The following is a 24,812-nucleotide window of genomic DNA, read 5'->3' on the forward strand; positions in this document are numbered from 1 at the left end:
CCCTTCCAGCTCACCGAAGAGCAGCTGAGGGATAAGGAGGTGGGGGTTGCAGGGGTGGGGGAATGGAGCATTGGGGAGGGTGTGTTAGGTCAGATGTTGGTAATCTAGGGCAGGAGTTTAAAAGAAGTAAAAAGTTAGGCAAGTAGCTGGAGAGCCAGGGTGAGGGTGATGAGGGAGGGAAGGGTGAGGCAGGGGCTTGGGGTGGTTGTCAGGATTCTAAAAGGCAGGTGGTGCCTGGTGGCTCTCACAGCCAATCTCTGTGCTTGTGCCCTGATGTGTGTGTTGGGGCTGTGGGGGTGTCATGGACTGCTTATGCAGAAGTGGGGACCACATGCCATGATCCTCCTGACTCAGAGCTGGGGGTGATGGCAGTGTCAGCGAGGGTGGGAGGCCCAGGAGTCAGCCCTGGAGCCATGGGGTCCATCCAGGCCCTGAGGGGCCAGTGCTGAGAGCGCCTCCGGGCTCTGATGGGCACTGAGGAACCGGACTCAGGTGGAAGCGTCTGGGTGGGGGAGTTTAGGGGTCATTGTCTTCAGGTGGCCTCCCAGCAGCCAGTCTCTTCTGTCCCAGCAGATCAGATTTCCTCCAGCGAGGTGCCAGGGAATGAGACGCAGCTTACGCTGAACTCACTTCTGCCCAACAAGGTGTACCGAGTACGGATTTCGGCTGGCACAAGGGCTGGCTATGGGGCGCCCTCCCAGTGGATGCAGCACAGGATGCCCAGTATGCACAACCAGAGCCACGGTATGGGCGCAGAGGGGACAGGACCAGGAGGCGTGCGTGACCGTGTGGGTGTGGGTGTGGGTGTGGGTGTGGCCGTGGCCTTGGAACCCAAACCCAACCACCCTCTCCATCAGAGACCCGCCATGGCTCCCCCTGCTTGAGGGGTCAGGGGGGTGGGTGTAGAGGTGAAGGGCTGGCTTTTGCAGGCACATCTGGCCTCAAGTGCCCCTTCTTCTGCTGTGTGACCTCCTACAAACCATTCACGGCTCTAAGGCTTCATTTACTTGCAAGCTGAGGAGGGAGGATTGATAATTAATGTATTGCAAACAAAATATTTAGTACACAATAGCTGTTACATAGCAGCGGCTTCCATAATTACAATTGTTGGTTTTGTTGAAAGGCCCAATGGTAGAGTGATTAAATGCAGACAAAACCTGGTGCATATACTATCTAGTGTGTGACCTCGGGCAAGTTACTTCTCTGAGTGTCAATTTCTTGTAAATGGGATAATGGTATTTCCATTATTTTATAGGGTTGTGAGAATGAAGTTAAAATGTATGTGCAAAGTGCTTAGAACAGTGTCCAACACATAGTAAGTCCCCCACATTTAGGCTTCCAGTAAGGTCCCCACGCCAGGGCTCCACCCCTCCTTGTTGGCCTCAGCAACTCTGTGACCCTCTGGCCTGGCCAGTATCCATGCATTCATTCCTTCAGGAAACGTAGAGATCCCGTCGGCTTGCCACAGAGGTGCTCCTGCTGACCTCTGTGCACACGCACAGGGCCACTCCTCCCTTCTCGGCACTCTGGGCGTGTGGGAGAGTGAGTTCGCCTCTAGACAAGCCCCTGCCTGGCACTTAGAGTGGTGGCTGAGTGGTGATCATTGTGAGGAGGTTGGCAAGGCTTTCGCTCAATGCCTCTTCCTCCTGCCTCTTCCCCGTCTCCCATCCCTGACCTCTTCTCCTCATTCCCTACCCCCTTTCTCCTCCTTCTTCTCATCCTGCTCCCCAGTCCCTTTTGCCCCTGCAGAATTGAAGGTACGGGCAAGGATGGAGTCCTTGGTTGTGTCCTGGCAGCCGCCTCCTCACCCCGCCCAGATCTCTGGCTACAAACTGTACTGGCGGGAGGTGGGGGCCGAGGAGGAGGCTGATGGTGAGAGCCCCCCAGGGGGCCGTGGAGACCAGGCTTGGGATGTGGGGCCTGTCCGGCTCAAGAAGAAAGTGAAGCAGTATGAACTGACCCAGCTAGGTGAGGAGGACTGGGGGAGGGAGCCAGACAGGGGGGTACTGGATAAGCTGAGTGCAGGAGTTGGAGATGGCATCCTTTCTGGGGAGGAGAGACCCCACAGGTTCCCCTAGCTAGTGAGTGACCCCGCGACCTTCCTCAGTCCCTGGCCGGCTGTATGAGGTGAAGCTTGTGGCGTTCAACAAACACGAGGACGGATATGCGGCGGTGTGGAAGGGCAGGACGGAGAAGGCTCCCACACCAGGTGAGAGGGGCTCAGGCCAGGGGGTCTGTGGACAACTTCCTTTCCCATTCCTCTGGTGGTCGGGCTGTCTGGTAACCTCACCCACCCCCAAACCCTAGGCTCAGGGGTCCTCACTGAGGTCCAGACAGCCTCTGTCATAGAAAGAAGCTCCAGAGTAGGCAAATCCATAGAGATATAAAGTGGGTTTGTGGTTCCAGGGGCTGGAGGAAAGGTGAAATGGGGATTCATGGGTAAAAACAAGATTTCTTTTCAGGGCAATAACAATTTTATGGAATTAGATAGTGTGGGTGGCTGCACAACCTTATGAATGTACTAAAAACCACTGTATTGTACATTTTTTAAACGGAATTTTATGGTCTGTGAATTATATCTCAAAACTAAAACAGAAAAACAATACTTTTCTTTATACTTTACAAATATTAGCTAACAGTCCTCATAACAATACCATGAGGTAGGTACTATTCTAAGCCCCACTGGCAGAGGTGGGAATGGAGACAGAGAGAGGTTACATAAGTAACTTCTCCAAGGTCACACAGCTAGTAAGGGGCCAGCTGGAATTTGAACCAGGGCAACCTGGCTCTAGAATATGTGCTCTTAATTGCCATGATTTGCTGCCTCTCTCTTTCACAGTTTGCTATCTATATGACCTTGGTCAAGAAAAAAAAAATCACTTAAATTCTCAGGAGCCTCAGTTTCCTCCTCTGTGAAGTGGGAATGATGCTACCCAATTCACAGGATCAAGGAGAAAGGGTAGAAGAAAATGACTTTAAACTGGGGACTGTGAAGCACCATACATTTTTAGGATGACTGTTCCTCCTTTCCCCACACTCTGATTTTCACCTTCCAGACCTGCCCATCCAGAGGGGGCCACCCTTACCCCCCGCTCATGTCCATGCGGAATCCAACAGCTCCACCTCCATTTGGCTGCGGTGGAAAAAGCCAGACTTCACCACAGTCAAGATTGTCAACTACACTGTACGCTTCAGCCCCTGGGGGCTCAGGAATGCCTCCCTGGTCACCTATTACACCAGGTGGGAGAGAGGAGCTAAGCCTCTGGAGGGGGAGGAAGGCAGAGGTGATGATGAGGAGGAGGACCCAGGGGACTCAGAAACCTTTCAGGCCTCACCTGTTACCCTGGGGGACACTGGGGGTCTGACGACCTGGTGGCGGAAAGGGAGAGTCCATGCGATCCCAGCCCTTTACAACAGAGCCTTGCACTGAACTCTTGGGAACATGATGCAGACAGACCTATTTCTTCAGTCTCAGGGGGCTCCCAATATGATGACGAAGAGACAGCCCAGCCGCTGTCCTGAGAGGGCCCCCAGTCAGATGGGGAGACAGAGCCCCGCTCTCGGGAGCTGCTGGTTTGGCAAAGGAAACGCTGCCTAAAAAGCAATAGATGCGAACATTTGCAACTAAAGTAAAATCGTATCAATGAAAAGATGCATCACAGATGGTTCCTTGGGTGAAGTATGACTCGGGTTAATCCAGGAAGGTTTCCTGGAGGAGGGGCCTGGCTTGGACATTGGACATGGAGCATGATACCCTGGGAGCAGCGTCCATGCAGACCTCTCTGTAGGTTCTCTGGCTGGTGTTAGTGGCCCACTCCCAGAGTAGGGCCTGGGCTGGGGCTGAGGTAGGGGAGTAGATTTGGAGGAGCTGCCCTGCTAGGAGGGCGTGCCCGAGATCACTAGTCACATTCTTGCCTTGGCAGCTCTGGAGAAGACATCCTCATTGGCGGGCTGAAACCATTCACCAAATATGAGTTTGCGGTACAGTCCCATGGCGTGGACGTGGATGGGCCGTTCGGCTCCGTGGTAGAGCGCTCCACCCTGCCAGACCGTGAGTGGCCCCTCAGCCCTGTTACCACCAATCCACCTTTATCTAACTCCTTGCCAAGAAGCCCCCTTTTCCGAACTATTCCTCAGAACCCCACAAGGATGTGTCATTTGCTGGCATTTATTTATTATTTTTTTAAAAATATATTTTATTGATTTTTTACAGAGAGGAAGGGAGAGAGACAGAGAGTTAGAAACATTGATGAGAGAGAAACATCAATCAGCTGCCTCCTGCACATCTCCCACTGGGGATGTGCCCGCAACCCAGGTACATGCCCTTGACCAGAATCGAACCTGGGACCCCTCAGTCCGCAGGCCGATGCTCTATCCACTGAGCCAAACCGGTTTTGGCATTTGCTGGCATTTACACAGGCCAGTCCTGGGCTGGCCTTACCCGTTTATCCATAAAAGTAATAACATAGGCTTTAGAGGAGTGGCTTCTTTTAGGAGTCTGTGCCAAGACCCACTGAGCTGGTGAGGAGGGGCTGGGGAACGGGGGAGGCAGGTGTCCTGGATTCTGCATATGGGTCCCATCCTGCCTCTGACACACAGGGAGACTGGAGCAGGGTCCTTCCCCACCAGGGCCTCTGTGTCCTCATCTGTAAAGAGAGAGGGTAGGCCTGGCTGGCGTGGCTCAGTGCTCGAGCATCAACCTATGAACCAGGAGGTTGCTGTTCGATTCCAGGTCAGGGCACATGCCCGGTTGCAGGCTTGATCCCCAGTGAAGAGCAGGTGGGAGGCAGCGATCAATGATTTTCTGTCATCATGATGTTTCTAACTCTCTCTCCCTCTCCCTTCCTCTCGGAAATCAATAAAAATATATTTTAAAAAGAGAGAGAGAGAAGGGGGGACCATTCACTCTGCAAGTCTGTGACTCTTGAACTCTCTGGAAATGGCATTTGAAGACAAAAGGACTTTTGCTCTCGCAGCAGAGGCTCTTCTGTTCTACTGGCCCTAAGACTGCTCACCTTCCCATCTACAGAAGACCTTTGTCCCGGACCTGAAATAGGAAGATGTGTGTGGGGTGGGGTGTGAAGGCCCTCTGGTCTCATGAATTTGTGTGGTGTTTTTTTTTTTTAAATGCTTGCAAATTGTTTCTCACCCCCCTATAACCTCAGTTATTATGGTCTTGAATTGCATACAGAATTTAGGGAGACCCAATGGTTTTTTTAAAAAATATGTTTTTATTTATTTTAGAGAGAGAGGAAGGTAGAGGGAGAGAGAGAAACATTTATGAGAGAGAAACATCAACATGATTGATTGGGCTGTGTCCTGCATGCCCCCTGCTGCCTCTTGCATGCCCCCTTCTGGGGATCGAGCCTGAAACCCGGGCATGTGCCCTGACAATAGTGACCTGGTGCATGGGTCGATGCTCAACCACTGTGCCACACCGGCCCGGCCCAGTGTTTCCTTGAAGCTGACTTTATGACACTGGATCCCCCAGCACAAGTGACCAGGCCATAGAGGGGGATGGTTTCTCCTTCCTCCGATGGGGACACTGGAGCCTGGGAAGTGAAGAGTCATCTAGGGTCAAGGAGGTGGCCCTGTTACACCTGAGCACCCTGGGTGCCCAACCCACCCTCTGTCAGGCCTTGAAGACCTGAACTCCCAAATCTCTGTCCTTCCCTACTCACCAATCACCCTCTGTCCCTCCTTCTCACCCTCCCTCATTCCCCTCCACCTCCCAGGATCAGCTTCTTCTCTGAAAACAAAACACAAAGTCTGCCACGGTTGTACTTCTCACATTGGGGTGCCCATCACTCTGTAGGACCTGGGGGCATGGACACAGGCTACCCAGAGCATCAACCAATTTTACCTAAAGATTTGGGGTGGCAAGGGGAGTTAGGAACTTTAAATGATAATTTTAAACACTATTTTTATATTAAATTTTACCATGGAATAGATGGCAAATTTCGTGTGACAGTTTAAAATAAAATGTAAGCCTTCCAAAAATTTTTGAGCTCTGCCCCCCAGGTCCCTAGAACACCAGACAGTCTCCTCGATCTTGGAAATACCTGGGTGCAGAAGTTCAGGGAGCTCTGCTCCAAGGAGTGGAGAAGAGTTTCAGGGAGGGGAGGCATGATGGTGAAGCCCCCTCCCCAAATGTTTTCCAGAAATTCCCCCGTTAGAGACCAGACCTCATTTTGCTTTGTGGTTTGTGGTTTGTTCCAGTGAAGGAGGAAGAAGAAAGGCCATGACCTCACGCCCTGTCTCACGACTGCCCCCCGGGGCTGAGGCTCCCAGTGATCCCGCCTCTACCCTTCTCCTCCTCTGCACCCCAGGACCCTCGACGCCCCCATCGGACCTGCGCCTGAGCTCCCTGACGCCGTCCACTGTTCTGCTGCACTGGTGCCCCCCCACGGAGCCCAATGGGGAGATCGTGGAGTATCTGATCCTGTACAGCAACAACCACACCCAGCCCGAGCACCAGTGGACCCTGCTCACCACTGAGGGTGAGGGCTCCCGCCCAAGGGTATTGGAGCAAGAGCTTCCCCGCCCTCCTCTCCCTTCCCAGCCTCTCCAGTGGCTGGATTAGTAGTGAGGGTGCCCCTGGGCCCTGGGGGTTCTAACAGGAACGGGCAGAAGCCATTGCCTGAGTGGGCGGAGCAGACTTTCTCAGTCCAGCTTCCAGCCTATCCCTGCGTCCACCCCCACTCAACCCAGAGCCCTGCTCTCCCTGCTTCCCCCGCCTCCCAGGAAACATCTTCAGTGCTGAGGTACGTGGCCTTGAGAGCGACACTAGGTACTTCTTCAAGATGGGGGCCCGCACAGAGGTGGGGCCTGGGCCCTTCTCCGGCCTGCAGGATGTGATCACTCTCCAGGAGAAACTCGCAGGTAAGAGGGCAGGAAGGGAGGGTGGGTCCATCCGGAGGCAGCCCAGGTCTCCCGGGACCCCTGGAGCTGACTTCTAACCCTAAAGTCATCTCTTCCAAGGCCCTGCCTCCAGACAGCTGCCCTCCTAGTTTGGTGTAGAGAGGACCGATGTGAAGGGGAAATTGGTGTGGTTTAGTTCAGTGGTGATCCGGTTAGAGGTCAGATTTTGGGGAGATTGCTTGGATTAGAGGGTTGGCTTGGAGAGGTGATGAGCTCTATGGGGTGTTGGGGGACAGCAGGACTGGCTATGTAATTTGCAGGCCCGATGTGAAATGAAAATGAGGGTGTGTTTTTTTATTTTAAAAGTAGGAAGAGCCCTAACCAGTTTGGCTCAGTGGATAGAGCGTCGGCCTGCGGACTGAAAGGTCCCAGGTTCGATTTTGGTCAAGGGCATGTACCTTGGTTGCAGGTACATCCCCAGTAGGGGGTGTGCCAGAGGCAGCTGATTAACGTTTCTGTCTCATCAGTGTTTCTAACTCTCTATCCCTCTCCCTTCCTCTCTGTGAAAAATCAATAAAATATATTTTTTTTAAAAAGTAGGAAGAATTTCAAGATGGTGACAGCACAGCATTAAACCAAGCACAGAGCCCTTCTGAGCACAGGCCGTGTCACTGCACTTACTGCCCCCCCTGAAACCAGCCCTAGGCAGCAGGCAGGCAGGTTGATGGGGAGGGACCACAACTTTCAGATGTCCAGTGGGGAGGACAGTGCAAGAGAAAGGTGGCTGTGGTCTCTGTGAGGCTGTGGGGCCCTCCTGTCCTTGCGTCAGAAGATTTTGTTAGAAGAGTGAGACTCAAGCCAGTGGTCCCCTGAGGAAACCACTGATGGGAGTCCTGATCTAGGAACCCTGGCCTTCACCCGGCCTTGACCTGTCCTGTCCCCTCTCTTTCCCCAACCAGACTCCCTGGATGTGCACTCAGTCACGGGCATCATTGTGGGCGTCTGCCTGGGCCTCCTCTGTCTGCTGGCCTGCATGTGTGCTGTCTTGCGCCGTGGCCCCCACAGGTGCGCGAAGGAGCCACTCTGACCGTGGGGAGCAGAGATTTCCAGAGGGGCTGCAGAGATGAAAGGGCAGGGAAAGTGGCCATGACTTGCCCTGGGCACCCCCAGAATCCCCATTAAAGTTGGGTCTCTGGAGTGAAGGGATTAGGGGTAATGTTCTCATGAGAGTGGGGGATGGCTTTAGGGGAGCCCCCAACGTACCCCCTCAGCAAGGGCATACATAGGCCGAGCTGTCTGTCTCGCATTTCCTCGGTAGCTGCCAGCATCCTGGAAGGAGGGAATCCAAATCTCCAGGTGCCTGGAGCCCAGGGAGGAAGGGGCCCATTTGCAGTGTCACAGCTGTTTTGAACAAACAGCTATTTACTCATTGCACAGACCAGAAACCAAGTCCTAGAGATGGACAGGAACCCGCCCAGGGACATAAGCTGGACTAGATCCCAGTCCCGCCCCCACCCCTCACTCTCTGACCACTGTGCCCATCTTCCCTTCCAGGGAAGCCCTCCCAGGCCTGTCCTCCACGGCCACTGCTGGGAACCCCGCGCTGTACTCCCGAGCCCGCCTTGGATCTCCCAACCCCCCAGCTACCCATGAACTGGAGTCCCTTGTGCACCCCCGTCCCCAGGACTGGGCCCCACCACCCTCAGACATCGAGGACAGGGCTGAAGTGCACAGCCTTATGGGTGGTGGAGCTTCCGACGGCCGGGGTCACTCCAAGAGAAAGGTGAGCCAGGAGCCTAGGCAGGTTAGTCCCATACTGTGGCGCACTCCCAAATAGGTCACCAGGGGGCGCAAGAGCACAACGGGTAACCCTGTGGGAGACCCTGCACCCCACCCCTCTGGGCCAGCTGCAGAAGAAAGGCACTGTCTCTCCCTCCATGAAAAGGTCGGCAGGGCTGGGAAGCAGATGGGCCCTGGCAGAATAGGTCAGCCTGCTCTCATGGAAGGAGGGGAGAACCCCCGATGGGCTGCTTGCAGGCGACTCAGGGTTTCCAGAACCCCCAGATCCCTCATCCTAGGAGCTGGGGAAACCTCTAAGACCCAGCGTCTCCAATACGTCTCCAATACGGGGAAAAGAGGAGGATGAGCTTGGCTGTAGCCCAGTGGATCGGGGACCTGGATAAGGTGGGCCGCGTGGGGCAGGCTCCCTCCATGCTGGCAGTGGGGGCTCATCCCACCTTCTCTGACCAGCCTGCTCAACGCCCTTAGTCCTTCCGCACCTTCTCCCTGTCTCTCTGCCGGAGGAGACCCTGCCTGGCTGGGAAACCTCTGGGCTCTGCCAAAACAATGGCAGGAGGACTTCTTGCTTAGTTCCCTCCAGACTCTCAGCTATTCTGCGCTCCTCCCCACAGCCCTGGCGAGGGAGAAGACGGGCGTCAGAGACCATGGCGGGGCTCCATCCGCTTCCCTCTCCCAGCCAGTGCTCCGGCTTCTCTCCCCATGCAGATCTCGTGGGCTCAGCCTGGTGGGCCGAGCTGGGCAGGTTCCTGGGCAGGCTGTGAGTTGCCCCAGGCAGGCCCTGTGCCTTATCTGACCCGGGCCCTGCTGCCCCCTGCTGGCACTGGGCAGACGCTGTTGCTGCAGGCTCTGGTGTATGATGCCATAAAGGTCAGTTTCCGGGGAGGAAGGGAGAGAAGGGTCCCCATGCTTGTGAAGAGCAAGTAGTGAGTTCTCGGGAGACCCCTGATGGTAATGTCCCTGGGATAGAAGTCTAGCCAGGAGACCACTGGAGCCTCTATAGGTGAGTGGGTAGAGGCCGCTACTTTGCAGGAGTCTGTGTTACACCTGAGTTGGGGGCAATTCCTCCTCTGCATAGACATAAGCAGAGTTACCATGGGCCTGAGTGCCTTCAGCCCCTCCTTCACTGACGCCTGACTGATCCCATACTTCTGGAACTCCTGGGCGAGGGCAAACGGCAGTATTCCGTTTTCCCCCTGCCTTCCCATGGGTCACCATCCCTTGTAGGGTAGTCAGCATGATTCCTTTACCAACTCCCATGGGATATATACTCTGGGCCGCTGGGGGAGTGGGGTGTCAGTCTCTCTCCACCCTAAATATGTTGGTCATTCTTCTCATGACCACTCTCAGTGATGGTCACCTGACATGGTGTTCTCTGCTCTGACCAGGGCAACGGAAGGAAGAAGCCAGCCCCGGCCTGCAGGAACCAGGTGGAGGCCGATGTTATTGTTCACTCTGACTTCAGTGCCTCCAAAGGGAACCTTGACCTCCACCTCCAGGATCTGGAACCTGAGGATTTCCTGCCTTCGGAGGCTCCTGACCTCACTTTGGGTGTTGGGGATTTAGGGCAAGGGGGAGACTGGCTGGACAGGGAGCTGGGAGGCTGTGAACAGGCGACCACTGGGCCAGACAGACTCACCTGCCTGCCAGAGGCACCTTCTTGCCCCTACCTGGACCTCCAGCCCAGTGAGGCTCTGGAGGAGGCCCCTGGGGACAGCTGCCAGTCAAAGGCCCCCTGCCCTCTAGGAGCCAGCCCAGGCTTGTCCAGGGCCTCAGTCTCCTCCTCTGCTTAGCTCCCCTAGAGGTGCAGTTTGGGACAGGCTGTCATGGGTCATGGGATATGACACCTGTGTACCTGCGGATACTGAACATCATCAAGCCATTTGGAGCCTCCTAGGGGGCTTTGGCTGGAGGGAGAGGAAGAAATGGCTTATTCACTCCCCCCATACTCTGTGACACGTGTGGTATGTGAGAGACCCGTGAGGCATGGCTATATGTGAGGCATCTGTGTGTGCTGGTTGGTGAGCTGGGAAACCTGGGTCCAGGCAGTGGTTACTACAGCCTACCTGGCCCTCCAGGTCAGGACTGTGCCCCAGAATGGCCAGTGCCCAGCCCTGTGGGTCCCCCACCTCCGTCACCCAGCCTTTTATTACACACTCTGAGAGTGTTCCCAATGCCCTGTCTGACAAGACAGCTCCGGCCCATTTTCCTGTCTGGCTGGGCTGAGTGCAAGTAGGCCCTGAACGCCTAATATTTTAGTTCCATTGTCCAAACTGAGAGGGTGACTCTGGTCCCTCGGAGCATCTCTGCATTTGATTTTGTAATTTGGGAAGTGCCTGGTTTTGAACATCTGCTCTCTCTTGCTCTCCCCTCCTTCCTTTCCTTTCCCTACTCCGGTGGCCTCTCCCCCGCCAACTTGCTCTCCCAACTCTAGTGCCCTTCGCTTCCGCCCTGACAGTCTCTCCTTTCCTCTCTGCTGCTTCTGGCTCTCCTCTTGCTGCCTGCCTCTCCTCTCTCACGCCTCTCATAGACTGTGTCATGTGGCCTCCCGCCTTCCTTCCCTTAACAACATGACTACCTCATGTCTGCTTCGAGGCCATAGCGTGACTCCTGCCCCTTCACTTTACCGGGTACCCTCCTGCCCCCTCTTCTCTCTGTGCCACCGTCTGCCTCCGCCCAGGCAGGCTGCCCACCCCCAGTGCAGGTTTGAAGGCCTCCCAGCTTCCCTTGTATCTTTTTCCCCTGGGATTGAGATTGGGAGGGTCCTCCTTGGAGGTGATGAATCCAAGCCAAGCAAGGGGACTTTTGAGATGGGGAAACAGAAACACAACCCAGAGGCTCAGGATAAAACTCCCCCCTCCCATCTATGCAGGGAGGCAGGCCTGCTGGATGCAGGGGGGTTTGGGACATTCCTTCCCAGCTAAAGCTAAAGGGGGCTCTGCAGCCCCGCAGCTTCCCACTCTGAGCACCTTGAACATGAGCTGATGGGGTAGGAGTGAGAGAAATCTCTTTCCTCCGGGTGCTGGAAGGGAGGTCTTTGCGCAGGACAAGGGCAATTGGCTCATTTTGTTTTGTTTTGAATTCAATCCTGAAGTCATTTTCTCTTGACCTGCCACACAAGGACAAGCTTGACTTCCATTTCCTGTGTAGAAAAAACAATGCAATTTGTTTGATTTTTTGCACCTCAGCCTCTCATAGGAGTATGAAACGTAGGGTCTTTTCTCCCTAAATGCATCTTTTTAACTGATTGGCATATCAAGGGTTAACTGTGGCTTCTGGGCTAAATTAGAAATAACCAGTCTATCTCCACCCCCCACCCCCTCTTTTTTTAATGGTAAAATGTCTCTCAGCAGAGTTGCAGCTTCCTCAGACCCTTTCGGCAGGCATCTGTGTTTATTACACTCGGGTGTCACTCACGGTTGACATCGCACCTACAGTTCCTTCCCTTCCCCCTCTTTCAGCCAGCCAATGATAACACTAAAGATTAGTCATGTTGGTTTTGTATCTTGTTAAGGACAGGATTGTCACTTGTACTATTTCTGTAGTATTCAGCGTTGCTGTGGCTAACACCACTCTATATGTTTCATCATTGCTCTGAAGGTCAAAAGCCTCATTTTATTTTGCTGGTTTGATTTTTTTTCTAAAAAAAAACTGCCCTGAATTAAATGGCTGTTTTAACAGTAGGCTCTTAGCATTACACCACATAGTCATTTTTCATGTTCTTGTTTAACAGGCACTGAGGTTCTGGTTTAAATTAAATAGCTGCAAATGAGACAATTTATAACCCATTAGGTTGGGTGGAAAATTGTTTCTCAAAAGCAAATAAGTAATAAATCTGGTATCTGCCTATAACTCACAGTTGATAAGAAAGTGGCCATTACTCACTAGTATTATATATGATTTTGGACTCTGGGTAATTTGGAAATGTTGGGTTTGTGTCTTTGTAGTAGTATTTTTATTAGAAAAGAGTCTATTGGCCTTTTACAGGGTATTAATCCCTTTGTCACCTACCATTGATGCCTTACGTTTTTGAGTCTCATTTTAAAACCTCCCCTTTTTTTGATGCATGACAAGTGTAATCATACCTGCTCATTTATTTGTTTGTATTTAGTTTATGCTATGTTATTTAATTATTTTCCAGCTTTTTTTTCTCTTTACAATTAAGACATTTTTTTTAGTGTTAAGCCAAGGCATTGATCATGTATCTGTCCTTATAATGAATTAATAAACTATTTTCCAAAAAATGTGGGGTTCTCTTTTGGAACCAATGTCTAGAATTTCCTCAGCCTTTCTGCATAGAGAATCCATTTCTTACCAGATGGGAAATGTTGGTTTTTGAGAGCAAAGAGCAGGTGGTCATGAGAAAGAACTGAACCATCTTCCTCCCTTAGCAGGCACTTAGGGAAAAGACTTAAACTTAGGAAAGATATGTTCATGGATGGCATTCTTTTTTATTTTTTAAATATATTTTTATTGATTTTTTACAGAGAGGAAGGGAGAGAGATAGAGAGTCAGAAACATCGATGAGAGAGAAACATCGATCAGCTGCCTCCTGCACGTCTCCCACCGGGGATGTGCCAGCAACCAAGGTACATGCCCTTGACCGGAATCGAACCCGGGACCCTTCAGTCCGCAGGCCGACGCTCTATCCACTGAGCCAAACCGGTTTTGGCATGGATGGCATTCTTTTAGGCTCTCTGGGGATCTTGTCCCTTCTGGACACTTTTTTTTTTTTTTACTTTCTTGGATGCAAGAGAAGAGTGAACAAACAACTCCAGAGATTTGGGGCTCCACAGTTGTTCTGCATAACTCAGGTCTCCAAAATTGCTCATGGCTGCACATTCACACATTTAGGCAAGCTCAGAGCTTCACATGTGCATACTGATCTTCACAAATACCTTTGTGTCCATTAACTCCAACATGGGCACACAGTCACACACAAAACTTCTCACTCACACCCCCACTCATCTCAGGATCATGGTTGGCAGCTTCTCTGCTAAGATCTTTACAGAACCTGGAACATGCATGCCTTTCTTTTAATTTTTATTTAGTGATTTGAGAGAGAGAGATGGAAACATCAATTTGCATAAATAAGCATGCATTGGCTGATTTTTGCATGTGCCCTGGCCGGGGATCAAACCTGAAACCTTGGTATTTTGGGACGACACTCCAACCTACCACTGAGCTACCTGCCCAGGGCCACGTGCATGCTTTTCTAATGGAGGGAACCAAAGGCCAGAGGCCGCCCTGCCCAGGACCACCCCCAACGCGGCTGGTGGGCCAGACCCAAGTTAATTGACAGATCATATGGAGAGATACGGCGCATTTTATATGTGGCAGAATAGCCATTATTTGCATATCACTCTTAGACCAGGGTTGTGATAAAAAAGAATTAAACACTTGTCAAAATGAATTTAAAATGACAGCAACTCAGGACACCAATTTGACCTCTCTGAGTTCAGGACAAGCCAAGAAGGGTTTGTTGAGAATTCAAAGCCCTGTGGGAGGGAGTCCCAGGACTTAGGGCCCAAGGTGCACACCCCCCCCCCCCCCCCCCCGCCCCACCCCGTTCCCTCCCTTTCCTATGGCAAATAGAAGTCCATCATTCCTGCTCTTCCTTACTAAAATCAGTTGGGGGCTTTGGTGTGCTGCTGACCCTGAATTTCCCCATTGCCTCCCACTGTTCACATGCCTCAAGCACTTGCCTCTCAGACTCATCTTCAAATTGCTACTACAGAGTTCGGAGTACCTGGGCCACACAAACCCCATCATCAATAAGCTTGTCAGGTTTCTGGAGGCCTGCACTTCTTTACTCATCTGCACCACGGTTAGTTTTATAGGTGGGTAACATTCCTGGTCCCAAGATTCCAGAGTTGGTATCAAAAGAGAGACTTGGTTATTCCTCTGCCACCCCAGTCCAATGCCAGGGGCAAATAGCTCAGTGAGCCAGAGATGACTCCCTTTAAATCTCCTGCTCCTGGAACTAAGTAGGTGCTCAATAATTTTCATATTTTTTAATTGATTATAGAGAGGGTGGGAGATACATAGAAACATCAAGGAGAGGCTGCCTTCTGCATGCCTCTTACTGAGGATTGAGCCTGAAATCGGGGCATGCACCCCAACCTCCTGGTTCGTGGATCATGGATCGATACTCAACCACCCAGTCACACCAGCCCGGCGGTGCTCAGTAATTTCGTTGGATCATGCTGGACTCAACAGATCATATACTAGTGAGTGGTGAAGATGCAAGATCTCTGAGGGCTAGCATGCCCATGTGACTCCTAGGAGGCATGCCTACCTTCTACTAGTGTATCATTTTCACACAGGACCTATGCTGTCTCCTCGTTTGTTCTCTGATGTGAAACACTGAGTCTTCTTTGGGCTTTGGAAATGTTACTGGGAATTGTAACTTGTAGTTTGCTTTTCCAGTTCCCAGGTCATCTGTCAGGACCTGTGTGGTTTAAAAGATCTCTAGGGGTGAATAGGAGAGATGTGACTATCTTTATTTTTCAGGTGAGCTCAGAGAGCGACCGCTGGGCTTGGCTGGGCCGCACAGCTTGCGGAACTGCGGTGGGAAGCGGGTTACTTGAGGGTTCTCATTGTCCTGTGGGGTCGACTCTCCCCACCCTGGAGGAGCCCCCCCACCCCCCCCTGCACTCCTCTCTCCCGTCCACCCAAGCTGGGGACGCCTCAGTCTAGAGAGGCCAATCTTGCAGCTCAACGTCCTCGCCTTTGGGTGGAAGTACCAGAAACCCATGGAAAACTGAATTTTTGACAACTTCATGCCGTTTTGAGGGAATTATCTCGAAAATATAGACTTGGACACGGTGGAGGAGGGCGCCGATGAAAGAGATGGCCGGCCAGAGCAAATCCCGCATCTTTGCGTGTTTCTCCGCAGCCCGGACCCACTCCACAGTCCGCGGGGTCTCCAAGGTTCCAGTCCCCCAAGTCCGGGCTGGCCCAAGGGGAGGGCGGGGAGGGGGCTGCTGCCTGGGACGGCGCCGGCCGCTCCAGCCACAGTTCAAAGCTCAGGGGGCGCGTCCGCCGAGCAGCCCGGAATGTCCGGCCGCTAAAAGCGCTCGCCGGCTCTTTTGTTCCCTAGACCGGGCCTCCGGGGAGAGGGGACTGGGGGAGGGGACCGGAGGGTTGGGAAGGGGGGCGGCAGTCGGCGGGCGGAGGGAAGAGGGCGGGGCGGGCTCGGCGTGGCGAGTGCGGAGCGCGCACCTCGGGCGAGGCTGACAGATCGCCGGGGTGGGTGCAAGATGGCGCAAGCGGCGCTCCCCCGGTGCCCCCGGCGCTCCTAGGCAGGCATGTGGCCCCAGCCCCCCGCCGCCCGGGCTCGGCCCCGGCCGGTGCCCCGGCCCCGGCTCCGGCGCCGGCCCCGCGGGACGCTGTGAGCCGCGAGAGGCCCCGGAGCCGCGCGTCGCCCAGCCGAACGGACCGAGAGCCCCATGGCTGCTCCGCGCGCCGCGCCCCCGCGCCGCCCGCCCGCGCCGCGCCGGCCCCGGCTCCTGCTGCCGCTGCTGCTGCTGCTGCTGCTGCCCGCGCCGAGCGGCGGTGAGTGACCGAGCGGGAAGGGGTGGAAGGGAGTAAGCGGGCGAGAGGGGCGGACCGGGGAGAGCGCGCGGACCTGCGGGAGGACTCGGGGCGGGAGCGACTCTCCCGGGAAGGGGAGCCGAGCTGGACCGGGCGGAGCCGGGGGAGAGGGCACCGAGGCCGGGCTGCTGGGGGATGCTGAGGACCGAGCCCAGGGGCTGAACCCGAACCCGGACCAAAGGGCAAGGCGTGAGGCAGAAGGTGCGCTAGGTGGGCGGACTGGAGTTGGGGAGCTGGGGAAACCGGCCAGGGGGCACCGCAGGACTGAGTCCCTCCGAGAGGGCGAGCGGGGGTGCGCGGAGTCCGGCGGGCGGGCGGGCGCGGAGTAGCCCGAGGCGGCCGGGGCTGGAGACAGCAGACCTGGGGGCTGGGGGTGGGCGGAGGCTGGGACCCAGCGGGCTGCCCCGGGCAGAAAGGACGCGTCTTGGATTTGGAGGTTGGACCGGGACGCGGAGTGCGCGGGAGAGGCCGAGGAAGAGAGGGAGGAAGGTTCCCGGCGGCCGCGCGTGGGGATCGGGAGGCCGGAGAGACACCCGGCGAGCTCAGGAAGGGACGAGAAGCCGACCCGGAGCGTGCGAGCGAGCGAGCGAGCGAGCGCTGGGATGCCCACGTGCCCGCCCTTCCCCGGAGTGTGCGCACGCCCAGCCGCCGCGTCCCCAGGCTCCGGGGTCCGGCTCACCACCCTGTTCTCGCAGTGACTGGAATGGGTGCAAATCTAGTCCCTTCCTCTCCCACCCCAAGTTCTCAGCAGACCTTCATCTGGGCATCTGGGCGTGTTCTCTCCTCTCAGCTCCGAGAAGCAGGCTATCGCGTCCGCATCCAGGAGAAACTTTATCCCCCGTTGCTATACCGAGGTTGGGTTGGGGACTGCCGGTCATGGGAAAGATGGGTAGTGGTTTGAAGAGGAATGATCCCCAAATGTCTTAAAACATTTCATATCCCTGAGGGTGGGGGGACCGTCCGTAACCCCAGCCCCCAGCCCCCCGCCCCCTCCTTTTTCTCCACCAACTTCCCCATCTCCCCATGCCGGGCGGACGCTGGTCTGTTGGGGAGGGGCAGCTCTGGGATCGCTAGTTTTCTGGAAATGTGAGGAGGGGTCTGGGCTGCCCTTTCAGCGTAGGTGGGTCCATCTCTCCTGGACTGAAGTTGTAACTGGTCTGGTGAGTTTCTTGTTGGAGAAGTTGGCGACTCGGCATCATGCCTGCCTGGGATCGGAGCGCTTGTCTTTCCTGTAAGGCTTTTCCTGATTTCCCCATCATGCTCTTCCCCTACACTCCTTCCCCCTCTTCTTCCAACTCTCCTCTCTTCTCTGCAGGAGTGGATTTGTTGCTGGGAGTAAAGGTTCTAGGAACCTTCTCGTCCAGAATTTTGGGAAATCTGAGTTGACGTTTGGTGCTCCTCTTCTTTCCTTATGACAAAAGCACAACCACCAAAAACAAAACAAACCAACAACAAAAAGCAATGCCCAGTGCATTCTAGGTACCGGGCCCCACATTCTGCTCCCTGCCAGGCATCCGTCAGGCCTCAGGTGGTTTTGCCAGAAAAATGTGTCTAGAAATTTGTTTGTTTTTTTAAAAAATATATTTATTTCAGAGAGGAAGGGAGAGGAAGAGAGAGATAGAAACATCAATGATGAGAGGGAATCATTGATTGGCTGTCTCCTGCACGTTGGACGGAGCCCGCAATCGGGGCATGTGCCCTTGACCGGATTCGAACCTGGGACCGTTGGGTCCGCAGGCCGACGCTCTATCCACTGAGCCAAACCGAGTAGGGCTGTGTCTAGAACTTTTAACTTTTCATAGTACCTTTAAGTCTTCTAATCATATTCAGTAACCTTATAACTCAAGTTGTATTATTGTTGTTCCTGACTTAAACAGACGAAGAATGGGAAACCAGGACAGGTTGACTACCTTACCTAAGGTCACACTCTGAAAGTCTGTGAAGCTTCGTGCTTACACGTGCTGACCACAGAAGTGGCAGCAGCTGTGTTGGGATCAATCTTGCTTTGGGATCCCAAATCTGCAACTATTAACTGCGAGACCCTGGGCAAGTTGCTTAATATCTCTGGCTTCAGCTTCCTTGTAAAAGAGGAAATAGAGTAAATAAGATCGATCTTTCTGAGATTGTGTGTTGATTAAATTACTGCATGAGACGACACTTCATAATGCATAAAGTCCTACATATTAATAGAGATTCCTATGAACATTACAGAAAGATGGGGATGAAATGTACAGATCCAGAGAACTTCTTTCTGTCTGCTCATTCCACGCTGACCTCTCCTTTTCCTCTCATCTCCCCTGCCCGCTGCAGGTTTTGACCACTCTGCCGAACTGGCATTTGCTGTGGAGCCAAGTGATGATGTAGCAGTCCCTGGGCAGCCTATAGTGCTGGGCTGCAGGGTAGAAGGGACCCCTCCAGTGCGAATCACCTGGAGGAAGAATGGGGTGGAGGTGTTGGAGAGTCCTCACTCCACCATGCTGGCCAATGGGTCCTTGATGATCCGTCACTTCCGGCTGGATCAAGGAGACAGCCCTTCAGATGAGGGCGACTATGAGTGTGTGGCTCAGAACCGCTTTGGGCTGGTGGTTAGCCGGAAGGCGCGCATCCAGGCAGCAAGTAAGTGGACACCCTTTACTTTTTCCCCCAAATTGGGGGTCAAGGGCATGGGGAGCCGGAGGAGCAGTTCCATCTTAGCCTTCCAGAGGACTAATTTCTCAGCATGGGTCCATTGAGAGGTGCATAGCAGTAATTTATGGTGGTGGAATTACATCATATGCTCATTTAATTGATTAGAATGTGACTTGACAAGAATATAGCCAAACAGTGTAGTGGGGAGAGGGAGAGAGAGTGAGCACTTTATCCAACTTTGTGTGTCTTAGTTTCTATATGCCTGTATATTGTGATCTTCCCGATCCATTGAGTATGAGTCTTGTGTTTCAAGATAAACAGTTGTCATATTTTTGGGTGGTTTAAGAGATTTTTGAAGGGACAATTTTGGCTATATTGAATTTTTGTTAATCCTTACCCAAGGATATTTTTCCCCATTGATTGTTAGAGAGAGAGAAACATAGATGTGAGAGACACACATTGATTGGTATGTGCCCTTGACTGGAATCGAACTCAAGACCCTTCAGTTCAAGGTGCCGATGCTCTAACCACAGAGCAAAACAGGCGAGGGTGGGATTTTTAATTATGTGCTGACTGTCAGCCTTTTGGGTAGGATAAATCTCCCTGTACCAGTAATGACATTCTGAAGCTTGTCAACAATTTGCTTTACAAAAAAATATGGTAAAATGATTTTGGAGTTATTGCAATAATGGCATTAACATTTCTCCCACTCACCTTCATGCTGATATGCTTTTTTAAAAATTTCAGTTTTATTGAAGTATACTTGACAATAAAATCATAAGATACTTAAAGTGTACGTTGTGGTGAATTGATACCGGCTGTGCTTTTTTGAACAGGAGAGAAAATGCCAAGCAAGGTGCTTTAGCTGTAGAATTGTGCTTTGCTTGAGCTGATGGTGTGATGGGAGGATGGCTGTGTTTTACTGCCCTGTTCTGCACAATTCTGTTGCTGTTGAGTGTAGTTTGTGAACACTTGTGGGAGTATGTTGCATAAACCAAAATTATCTGTCTATCTTGGGGAGATGGCAGGCTATTGGGTGGGGGAGCCATGGTTGGAACTACTGCTCTTGAGAAACGACAGAAGTTTTGGCAGGTGTGTGTTCTCCATCTCATAGCTCTGTACTCCTCAGGGAGAGGGTTCCCTTAAAGAGGGTGCTTTAACTGGTTGACAGTAATTCCAGCTGATACTTGTTAAGCACTTGCTGCATGAGGGGCACCCTGAGTGCTTTATGTGAATTATCTCACTTCGCCATCACAAAGACCCAGGAAGACTGGCCATTATCATCCCCCTTTTACAGATGAGAAAACGGACACTTAGGGGGATTCGGGGCCATTCTGGTAAGCAGAGGAGCCAGGACTGCAGTCCAGGCCGTCTGAACGCTACACCCTCCCACTTAACTCCTATGGCATGCTGCCTCTTTCCTGTCGGATCACTGACAACTTTCTTCCTGGCTCTGAGGGCATTTGCACAGTTGCTCTGAACGGCTGGTGAGTGATGAATCGTGCTGAGGCAGGAGCCCTCTGGTTGAGTTTAAGATGCCCCTTTGTTCTAAGGAAGGCTGATCCAGGCCCCCATATGGAGCTCTCTGGGAGGCAGCTCTGGACCTTGAGGCTGAATCACTTCTGGCTCAGTGACCCTCATGCGCTGGCCCTCCTGGCAGTGTAGGGGAAGGCTGGTGTGCCCTCTGAGCAGATGGCTGGGTGTGAGGAAGAGAAGCATGGGCAGAGGGTAGGGACTTGAGGAAGCTTGCGGATGGGAGAAATGAGACTTTTCAGGCCACACTCCCTGACCTGCGTCAATGCCGAGGGATCGATGACCTCTGCATCTGGGAGATAAATCCCCAGGTGTTTCTATATAGTTAATTGTAAATGTGTTTTTCTATAAATGGTAATACTTTCAAGATGTTTGGTTTCCTTAAATGCCTAACAGTATAAAAAACTGCACTGTGGGCTCTGGCTGGGGGAAGCAGTGGTAGGTGAGGTCACCTTCGTTAAACCTCTGGGGTCCGGGGAAAGCTGGGGGGTGTTGCCCCCAAACACTGGCAGTCTGATATGGCCTCTCTCCCCCCACAAGGCCGGTGGCCCCGTGGGGGAACGCTTGGATATCAAGCAAGCAGTGGCTGGATCCCCTTTTCTCACTTCACAGGCGGATGTCCCTAGAAACCTCCAGAGCTGCTTAGCTGCCTAGGTTTCCTCCTTTGGGAATAACTCCCTGCCCATATACCTGCAGGCACTACAGGTGTGGTGCGGCCTGGGAGGGTGCTGTGCTGAAAAGGTGTGAGGAGACCTCTGAAGCCCCACTTCTGGCTACTTCACAGGGACTGACGGGGAGGGGCATGCTAAGCACCCTTCACAGACACACAGTCCACCCAGAGGACTAACCCAGTGAAGCAGATGGGGCCCAGGTCCATGTGGGCAGGTGTGCTGAGACATCCGGGCTGACCCCTGGGAATACCCCCCTCCCATCCCAGTGGGCTCAGACGCTGCTTTGAAAGTTGGCCTGACCAGAGTGGGCTGAACTACAGGCTGATTCCTTGGGGGCTTCAGCTCCCAGTATCTCCCTTTTAGGATGGAGTGGGTCAGGGTCCTAGCATGTCTGTTCTCACCGCCTTGCTGTTCCATGTGCTTATTGTTTGGGGGTTGAAAATTGAGACACTTGCTAAGAGGGAAACCCTGGACAGGTCAGCCTCTCCATGGCCCAGTTTCCGCACCTGTAAAATGTGCACCCTACTCTGTGAGATGGTTGTGGGGACTGGCACACCCCACACTTTGCCTGGCACGTAGAAGGGTGCTCAGTAGTGGGAGCCAGTACTTTCATCTTCATTTAAAGGCAGCTGCACTGACATGGCTAACAAAAGCAAACTGCCCAAGTCTGCTCTCAGCCTCCAGCGTCCTCCCTCACTGGGATCCGGGCAGGGAGCACTCCAGGGAGATCTATCAGGGAGTGGAATTATTGGAGCCCGAGTGTGACTTGTTCTTTTTTAACCCCTTCCTGAGGGGGCCTGGGGATCCTCCCAAGCCTTTGGGTATCGGCTGAAGCTGGGCTGTGAGACCCTGTGAGGCCCTCTGCCATCCCTCTGGAGGGTTCTAGAGAGGGCACAGGGGTCACCTGTCCCAGGGGAACATGTGCATTGACTCATACCTGTTGAGTTCTGTGTGCCTGGATGACTCAAAGAGGGATGGCTACCTACAGGAGGGGTGATAAATGGGGGATCCTCCCCCAGCTCCCCTGCTCCCCTCAGGCAGGAGCCCTCAGTTTCTGCCCTTCACTTCCGGGCCTCAGTTCTTGGTGTCAGGCCCCTTGGGGAACTGGAGTGAAGAGCTATGGGACCTAGAGCAGGACTTCCCCAAACATTATTGTGCCTGTGAATTACCTGGGGATCTTGATACAATTCAGATTTTGAATCAGTAGGTCTAGGCCAAGGGGGGTTCTGCACGTCTAACAGAAGCCCAGGGGATGCTGACGCTGCTGGTCCCCAGGTGCTGGAGGAGAACCCGTTCCTGTGTCATAATCACTGGTTGGGGGTCTATAGGCAGCATAGTGAAGTCAGAAGCACGTGGGCTTCAGGGCCAGAGCAAGGGGGGTTTGAACCCCATCTCTGACACTCCTTGATCATGTGTCCTTAGCACGAGTTACTTTAACCCTCTTGACCTCTGTACCCTCATCTTTAAAAAATGGGCATAATCCCATCAGCCTATCGGGACTGTTGGAGGATTAAACGAGGTGATGGTTGCAAGCACCTGGCACAGGTCTGGCATCTAGGAAATGCTCATTAAGTATTGTTAGTGCTGGGTATTGACCACTAGTTTAGGATGAGGTCCAGCTTGTTTCAATGCTGGCTGGGTTCTCGAAAAGCCAGGATGGCCTCCCTCCCAGCCTGAAGCCATCCCGACTGGGCAGGCCCAACGGTGGCTAAGAGGGTGGGCTAAGGAGGCCACGAGTCTCAGTTTCCTCATCTTTAGAATGGGGAAATAATACTTTCCAAGGAGAAATCTTGTGAGGATGACCTAGGAAAATATGTGTAAAGAACTTAGCAGGTACAGGGCATATAGAAAGTGTTCCTTAAAGATTAACTATTATTATTCTGGGGAGGAATTAGAGGTGAGAAAGGTGATGTTCTAAGCTGTTAGTTGTGGTGGTTCCAGCAAGGCCCCTGGTGAGTCCAGGTCCCTAGAAAGAGGCAGTGGGGAATGGTGAGAGGGGAGAACGTCGAGTTCTAGTCCCCTCTGTGTCTACTTCAGTAAATCACTGTTTCTCAGGCCCTCAGTTACCCACTTTAAAGCCCACATCATTCTCAACCTGTCTGAGGGAGGGCAGTTTAAGCAACTAATCTGAAATCCTCTTTCAGCAGCAAGATCCGTGGTTGTGTGGATCTGCGGGCAGAGTCCGGGCATAGGTGTGTATAACCAGGTCTGGGTGGGGGGGTCAGGAAAACTATGGGCTGGAGCTGTTGGGGAGTAGAGCTTGTGTAAAGGGGCTCATTGGATTTAGGGGGCTTCTATCCAGTGCAGTGGGAGAAGTGGCTATAACCCTGGAGGCCTTTGTCACCTGGAGATTGTATGCTCAGACCTGGTATGTGGAAGCCAGGCTCTTCTCTCTTCCAGGAAGAGCAGCTCAGCGGAGGTAGCCCTGAGGAAGTCTCCCCCACTGGCCCTCAAACACATGTCTGCCTACCCACGAGGACAGTAATCAGGTCCTGAAGTGTCACTGGTGTGATGGTGCCTAGATCTGCTCTCATGCCAGGCAGCTTACCCGTATGTATGCCATGGCACAGAGGTAGGTGCACATGGGTAAGGGTCAGGCCCTTTTACCTGCTAGTCAGCCTTCCACACACCAACCCCTTCTGACACTCCTGAGAAGCTGTAAGTACAATGGCAAGATCCTTACCTGGACACCAGGTGTCCTGTGTGGCTCTAGGCAAGTCAGTCACCCTCTCTGGGCTTCGCTTTTCTCATTGTAAAGTTGGGTGGTTGGACTGAGGTTCATCTCTGCCCTAAGGTAGTCAGGCTTCCTTGTCATCCAGCCAACCCTTGGGACACATCTGCCTTCTTTGGGCCTTTTCCCAGTCTAATTTTGCCCCTGTTCCTCCTCACCCAGTCATTCCCTAAAGACCATTTAGCTTACAGTAATTTCTTCTGCCCCCTGCTAAGGCAGGCAGTATTTGTGGTCTGTGGCATTCAGGCTCAACCTTTCAGCGATGGCTGCTTGCATTGTTAAGTAACTGTTTGGTCGCTGGATATTACATCTGTCTCCTCAACTAGATTTTAAGCTCCTAAAGGGCTTCTCTTTCTTTTGTATTTCTCACATCCCCTGCCTGTGGAGCCTGGTAAAAACTAAAGAACATGTGGCCTTCAGGGTGCAAAGCTCTGTCTCTCTCGTGTCTCTCTCTGCTTCTCTCTTGCTTTCTCTCTCTCCCTGCCTCGTAATTGATAGCATAGCTCAAAGGAACAGAAGCTTGAGAACAGGGAGGATAGGCAGGGGAATATAACACACTCGGGCACGCATGATCATGGGGCGGCGGCTGCTGCGTGTTTGTCTCTAGAGGAACTGAGACTCTCTCTTCCTCGCCAGATGGGGTGTGAATCAGAGACCAAATTGCTTGGAATCCCTCGTGGCAGGGTCTTGGGGTCTTCTGCCTTGGACTTTATTCCCTGGCTGGATGAGGCCTGTATCCCCAGGCCCATTGGGGGAGGGGTCCCCTCACTTCCACCCGCAGGACTTGAGTGTGGAAGTCGAATGCTTCTGGTTCCCACACCTTGGCTCCACTGTCGCAGGCAGCCAGCTGGCCCCTTGAACACAATGTGCAAATCTTCTCTGTTCCTGTTCCCGGCATTGTCCCTGGCCAGGCGCCTTGGCTGGGAATGTGGGCCGGTGAATAGGAGAGGCATTTGCAGCCTGCAAATGAAACAGGCCCCCAGCCCCCCAGCCCC

General features: G+C 53.2%; 2 protein-coding genes across 2 annotated transcripts in view; both read left to right on the forward strand.

Moving 5' to 3' along the window:
• IGDCC4 (immunoglobulin superfamily DCC subclass member 4) overlaps nucleotides 1–12,890 on the forward strand; it is a 41,689-nt gene extending 28,799 nt beyond the window's left edge. Inside the window, exons 10-20 of the mRNA XM_070403172.1 lie at nucleotides 574–744; nucleotides 1,732–1,968; nucleotides 2,108–2,209; nucleotides 3,057–3,240; nucleotides 3,924–4,051; nucleotides 6,330–6,500; nucleotides 6,745–6,882; nucleotides 7,821–7,926; nucleotides 8,416–8,644; nucleotides 9,367–9,528; nucleotides 10,047–12,890. Coding sequence (XP_070259273.1) covers nucleotides 574–744; nucleotides 1,732–1,968; nucleotides 2,108–2,209; nucleotides 3,057–3,240; nucleotides 3,924–4,051; nucleotides 6,330–6,500; nucleotides 6,745–6,882; nucleotides 7,821–7,926; nucleotides 8,416–8,644; nucleotides 9,367–9,528; nucleotides 10,047–10,451 — 2,033 coding nt within the window. The 3' untranslated portion in view covers nucleotides 10,452–12,890. The remainder of the gene's footprint in view (nucleotides 1–573; nucleotides 745–1,731; nucleotides 1,969–2,107; nucleotides 2,210–3,056; nucleotides 3,241–3,923; nucleotides 4,052–6,329; nucleotides 6,501–6,744; nucleotides 6,883–7,820; nucleotides 7,927–8,415; nucleotides 8,645–9,366; nucleotides 9,529–10,046) is intronic.
• Nucleotides 12,891–16,109: 3,219 nt separating this feature from the next.
• The window catches only part of IGDCC3 (immunoglobulin superfamily DCC subclass member 3), a 42,953-nt gene continuing 34,250 nt past the window's right edge, over nucleotides 16,110–24,812 (forward strand). Inside the window, exons 1-2 of the mRNA XM_070404069.1 lie at nucleotides 16,110–16,215; nucleotides 18,565–18,870. Of these exons, the coding sequence (XP_070260170.1) occupies nucleotides 16,110–16,215; nucleotides 18,565–18,870 (412 nt within the window). The remainder of the gene's footprint in view (nucleotides 16,216–18,564; nucleotides 18,871–24,812) is intronic.

Source organism: Myotis yumanensis, unplaced genomic scaffold, assembly GCF_028538775.1.
Source record: "Myotis yumanensis isolate MYYU_CA2020_CCGP unplaced genomic scaffold, mMyoYum1.0.hap1 SCAF_1, whole genome shotgun sequence".
NCBI classification, from domain to species: domain Eukaryota; kingdom Metazoa; phylum Chordata; class Mammalia; order Chiroptera; family Vespertilionidae; genus Myotis; species Myotis yumanensis.